The 6,381-nt window shown below is 36.8% G+C and overlaps 1 protein-coding gene across 1 annotated transcript in view; it reads right to left on the reverse strand.

Moving 5' to 3' along the window:
• Window positions 1–581: 581 nt before the first annotated feature.
• The window catches only part of adpgk2 (ADP-dependent glucokinase 2), a 13,780-nt gene continuing 7,980 nt past the window's right edge, over window positions 582–6,381 (reverse strand). The window contains exons 4-6 of the mRNA XM_084097672.1: window positions 6,302–6,381; window positions 6,049–6,185; window positions 582–3,752 (exon numbers count right to left, since the gene is read on the reverse strand). The exon at window positions 6,302–6,381 is cut by the window's right edge and continues 17 nt beyond it. Of these exons, the coding sequence (XP_083953798.1) occupies window positions 3,082–3,752; window positions 6,049–6,185; window positions 6,302–6,381 (888 nt within the window). The 3' untranslated portion in view covers window positions 582–3,081. The remainder of the gene's footprint in view (window positions 3,753–6,048; window positions 6,186–6,301) is intronic.

A 6,381-nucleotide genomic window follows, 5' to 3' on the forward strand; every position in this document is an offset into this window, starting at 1 on the left:
GAAAATGCCTGTATTGGTGAGTATCCTCGTAAATATAGTCAGTTAGGTTTTAAGTGAACGTAAACAGTTGAGAAAGACAATGCATGTGTATCAGTATGTGTGCATTAGCTCTTAAAGTGACAGCAGCCTAATATTCCTGCCGCTGTCTGTCCTTAATGTTAATCAAACAACAAAACACAGAGAAACATCACTCACTGCTTTTTTCACTTTTTTTTTTTGTAACTTTAATGAGGATTAATCTGTGTTTAATTTATACAGTGAAGTCTATGCAATGTTATTTTACATTTGTTTACTTTATTAAATTTTGGAACCTGAAAATTGTGAATTTTCACTGGTATCCAAAAGTTTGGTTTGCAAAAACAGTTTCATGGCTGGAATAAAATATTTATAGCTGCTAGCTGGTAATCTTTCTTCAGTCAAAGGCCATTGGCAGGTGTGGTAAAAAGTTTGTTAGTTTTAGGCCCTTTTTATAAACATTCATGAATTACGTACAAGCAAACTAAAGGTGTTACTTTGTCCTCAACCATCCCACAATATCCTAATTAAAACGTCAACAAAATAATTGGAAATACACAACAGAGTACCATAAATGGAATGTAATATTTTATTACATAGAAATCCAAAGAAGTCATTCAAAAATGAGTCTTTTCCCTTCAGAACAGCTGTTGCTGACAGACCGCATTTGGCCAAGACAAAAGAAGGACAGAGAAAAAGGCATTTCACAACAACTCATTTCCAGCTTATGCAGGACAACACACAAAACTCCTACTACCACCATTCCCAAACAAACAATTCCAATGCTACAATTGTTTCAGACATGCGTCATCCATTATTATCGACACATGAACACAAGAATCACATTCACAACAAAATATCCATTGCTATTTTTCACACAAAAGATTCTTCAAATCTACTGGACCATCGGTTGGTCAGTATGTTATAGGCTCAGACCAGAATCACACCAGCTGTCACAGATAAATTGGTTCTAACTCAAGTGTTGTGGATCATAGACATCCAGGCTACTGTAATCCCTGAGACATATTTCATATATCAGCTGGAGAGCGTCTAGATGCACACATCCTGATAGGGTGGGACATCTTTAACTTCCATCTTCTGTCTGATATCGGGTTACACTAGCATAGACAAGCACTCTAGGTATATAATCATAATGGACATCAGGTAAGCTGGATATATTTTCATAGGCACAGGAGGTAGGTAATAATTTGCACTCAGGGTGACTGATGGAAGATGTGACTGAAAGGAAGCCAGAGCCCAAACTTGCTTCGATATTTCTGAATCTGTTTAAAGAGACACCAACAGTTATGATCACGGCAGATATGACTAAGTTCTTCAAATCCCTCTCCCGAAAATACAAACATGCAGGAAGTTTATGCACATGTTCATAAGAAAATAAGTGGTTTTGGCTACTTCATCCATTGCGAGAATAGTTCCTCATTTGATAAAACACAACTCAAGCATAACTAAAGTAATCAGGTGAAAAATAAAATTAAAGTTCTCTTCATGTGTTCATGTATTGTTTTTGACCTTTTCTGGCAATTGTTCTGCTCTCAACTGCGACATTATTGTTTTACTACGACCCCTCTGAAGACGGCAGTTACTTATATGCATGTATAATATATTTACATTTATATATATATTCCTGTTCTTCTTTAAAATAAAATTAACTAAAAAAATAATAAAAAAGGGGAATTTAGAACTAAAACACCTTTTTCTTTAAGACTTGCTTCATGATGTTATTTTCATGACAATAGTATGGATGTTTTACTTGTAAATCCAATTATTCTCAATTGTAATTACTGTAATACATTTCTTTCTTTGATTTTGGGGTGAAGTATGACATGTTCTTGTCAGGTTTCATGAAATACATGCACCCATGTATTGCTTCGATATTTCTAACATGACCAGGCTAAAATCACCATCCTCATAAACTTTCCATTCCCTAGAGTTAGAAATCAAGCCATGTTCCTTTAATTAAAAAGAACATGTGCTTTAATTCAGACAAATTAGCTAAAGACATTGTGTTGTAAATAAGAGCGGAAGACTGACTTGTTTCAATGTTTGGGATGTGTAACTGCTCAATATCTTGTTACAGTGGAATATGATGATTCTATGGAATGCAAAAAATAAATAAAAATACAATCACGTGCTTTAAAGGTCGAGCATTAAATAAGGAAAAAATAACGAATGACAAATAAGGATAAAGCAATATTAGGTATTATGGGTGGAGCCCATTTCACTTCAGTCATGCTAAATTCTTCTGTGTTTCCACTTGACATTATTGTGCATTTGCATTGATTGATTTCAGTCATAATATAAAAAGCTCTGGGCGCTCAAAGATTCTTCTGCATATTATTTCAAGATTACTGGCCCCTGTTGGGTTAATGTGCGTGAAGTGAATGATTAAGCCATTTTAAGACACAAAAAGGTTCTGGGTGAGAGAAAAGATATTTTAAACGAGAAAGAAAACTATTTGTAAGCTGAAAACAAATGAACTATAGGTGGGAAAACTACGCGAATCTTACAATTAAATGTCCATATTATATTTCACACAAAAATCAAAGTGAGAAATTAGATTTTGCAAAAAGAAAACAAACCATCAAGACATTATTTTCATGACAATTAAGCACATTTTCATTTTTGCAGTGCATCCATTACACTGTATTTCTTGTGATTTTCATTATATTCTCATTACTACAGTGTTTTTTTTTTTATATATACTACAATAAAAATAAATAAAAAAACTGTGGTACAATTTAACTTTAAATCAGCACAAATGAAAGGCAACACAGCAGTTAAAACGTGCTTAACTGTCAAGAAAATAATATTGAAAAATATTGTAAAAAAGCAAAACCTGTCATTTCTATTTTTGATTTAAGGGTGAAATAAGATGTTGTTGACAGGTTTTGTGAGATTCACCCAACTTTATATAAGCTGGACCCAATGTTTGTATTGCACACGATGTGTCTCAATGTTTTTCCCCAAAAAAATAAAAATGATGCAATTAAAAAAACAAAAATCACAAAATAAAACCCAAGCATGTGGGATGAAGACGTGTCGTATTCAGATCTGCAGAACGAGCCCAGCGGCAGAGATGTTGTCTCCTCCTCCAGCGGTCTGGTAGACTTCTGTACACACCAGCACAGGAGCCACGCAAATCTCATAGCCGTCCTCATCCCAGCAGGAAACCGGTCGAGATTCCTGAAGCGGAATTCTCTGACTTCCTTCCCTCCTGCTAATGGAGAACGAGTCATCCATAATCAGCCGTGCTTTACTGAGATCGATGTCCGGCGAGCCGCAGACGTGCCGGTTGGCAGTCAGAGAGGCTTTGGCCGTGGCCGACATGGTGTTTTTCCACTGGGAGCCGCGTTTGACGATGATGGCCTGGAAAGCTAGCGTGTGGACGTGAAGGCGGGTGAGCGGCCGACCCGTCCCGGCCTCGCGGTGGCGCTGGTTTACCAGGCGGTAGAGTTCTCTCATCTGGTCCAGCACCGTAGCTACACGGGGGTTGGGGTCGGAGAGCACGGTCAAGTTGCTGCCGCGGAAAAGGCTCAAGAGATTGGGCAGCTCTTGCTCGTTCATGCCCAAAGAGTCGGCGTGAGGAAGAACGAACTCTAGAAGGTCAGACATCAGACTTTCGTCCACAAAGCTGGCCATCTCGAAATGTACGGCGGTCTGCGGGGACGCGGAGGACAACATCTGCGCCAGCCTTCCCAGCAGAGCCTCACGCTCTCCTGTAGGAAAGAGACGGTTATGACAGAATCTCTTAAAGTCCCCCTGTGGTGAAAATCAAGCTTTCAATGTTGTTTATATGTCTATGTTGTGTTTTTAATATGCTTTAAGACAAGCCATATGCAAATTCATGTCAACACCATTGCTGAGTCTCAAAAACGCAGTTTGAAATCGCTGGTGTTTCTGACGTCACAAACTACCTTGTAACCAATCAGGTCAATGTGTGATCGTCAACGAGTGGATCTCTGAGCTGGTGTGTGTGAGTGGAGGCTGGGCTAATTTGCATATTCATAGAACCGTGTATACTAAATGAGGCAAGGGTGTAGAGTTACATTCAAGCTATTTTAAAGCTACACTGTGTAGGATTTTCTCCCATCTAGCGGTGAAATTGTTTATGACTACCAACTGAATATTACTTTCTAGCCCCTCCCATTCCGAGGGCGTTTTAACTCCTACGGTGGCCGTATTATTTCAAATCTGCCGGCAGTCGCGAGTAATCTCCCCCTCGCATTCGTCACGGTGCCACTGAGTGTCAAAACGCGAAAGGCGAAGCTTGAATTTCCAGGTATGTCCCTCTTTGCCTAATGTATTTTCAAGACGGAGGCGCAACATGGCTGCCGCCATTTGAGCGACTTGCTCGTATGTATTCTAAATGGCAGATTCTACGCTTACGAGAATACTTGATTAGTTGGTAGAAGTAATTACACATTAATGAGCACATATCATTTTGAAAGAACAAAGTGTTTTTTGCTAAGAATCAACTTAAAAAATTACACAGTGTAGCTTTAAGGTATGAAGACTTTTTTTCAAAGATGAGTTTTAAGGGATCATACAATTATTGACTACCGGGGGACTTTAACCAATATGGCAAACAATTTGGTGTACGACAATTTTCACTGTTAAATCTTGAAGTAGAAAGATTGAAATAGTATTTAAATATTTCAGTATTTTCATAATTCAACAATCTTTGCTTTTCTTACAGCTTTGAAACACTGAAAAAGTTACCATGAATCAAATTTCATTTCGAAATCGCTTGTTAACTTCACAATTAATTACCAAGAAACGGCAAGTAACACATTGAAGAAGAAAATAGTGAAAAAATACTAAAATAGTGTTTTCTTGTAAAATGTTCTCCAATAATTCCAATAACTCCTTTGTTTTATTTACCGTTTCATTATTTTATTTTTTACAGTGCAGTGTGGTTACACACTTCACTTTTAATGTTACATTAAGCATTTTTTGCCTTTGGGTCTAAATATTACTTACTTAAAACACCAATAACCAACTTAGAAAACCGAATTGTCCAATCAAAAAAAAAAAAAAAAAAATCGGTCCGTTTATGATGCGAGCAGTGAAGATGTGCAGTGAATATTATTAATAGTAATTTCCCTCAGGGCAGAAAGAAAAGATATGCAAAGCAAGCAAAATCACTGAGCGCTACGAGTTATTACAGTCCGTCTACTTTCCCAGGGCAGCTGGGAAAACATGCTAATCTTTCCATGTGACAGTACAGGGTTAGTTTAGCTCCAAACCACCACTGATCCTCATACAGGCTGACGGTTTACAGACCATTATATGTGCATTTTTTAATAACTTTTCATTAATCAGTTCACTAATACACATAACATAATGCTAAACTGGTTAGTAGTTCAAAAGTCAGGGGTCAATAAGAAATTAATATTTTCTTCAGCGAGGATGCATTAATCAAAAGTGACTGTAAATCTATTTATAATTATACAAAATATTTTTATTTCAAATAAATGCTGTTATTATAATGAATCATCAATCCTGGGGGGGGGTATCACAGTTTCCACCAAAATATTAGGCAGCACCTCTGCTTTCAACAATGATAATAATAAGAAATGTTTCTTGTGCAGCAAATCAACATATTAGAATGACTTCTGAAGGATCATGTGACACTGAAGACTTGAAGAATGATGCTGCAAATTCAGCTTTGCCATCACAGGAATAAATGACATTTTAAAATATATTAAAACGTAAAACTGCTATTTTAAGGCGCAATAGTATTTGTAATAAAATGTTACTGTATATTATAAATGCATTCATGGTGAACACAATAGACTTCTTTCAAAAACATTTTAAAAATCTTACTGACCCAAACTTTTGAATGCTAGTATATATAAAACAATGAAAACACATGAATAAGAAGTTTCATATTGTTATTTGAAAGCAGATTAAATACTGATTTAAGTATTATGCAATAATGTTTGTTAATGTTATTAATGAAAGTTAATATGAAGTGTTAAATATTGCCCTCAGACGGCTTCATTCACTTACCCATTTTGAAAGGGAAGTTGTCCATCATCTGCAACCCTCCTACTACGAGCAAATCCGGATTGAAACCATTAAGCTTCTCCTGAAATTGCTCCATGGAGTCCAAATATGGATTATGGTCATCACTATGGACAATATACCTACAGCAATACAAGAAAAGCGCTTACATGCAAAGCAAAAATGTCTAGATTAAAAGTAGTATAAATAAAGTAAAAAAACAACAATCTGAAAGTATATTAGCCTAATATAAGCCCACCTGTTGGCCCTTCGGGAAGTGTACGGCCCCCATGTGGCACCTGTAGGGTACTCCAGGATCAGGTGGATATCTGGCTCATC

The sequence above is a fragment of the Abramis brama genome, assembly GCF_963993115.1.
Source record: "Abramis brama genome assembly, chromosome: 21".
Lineage (NCBI taxonomy): Eukaryota > Metazoa > Chordata > Actinopteri > Cypriniformes > Leuciscidae > Abramis > Abramis brama.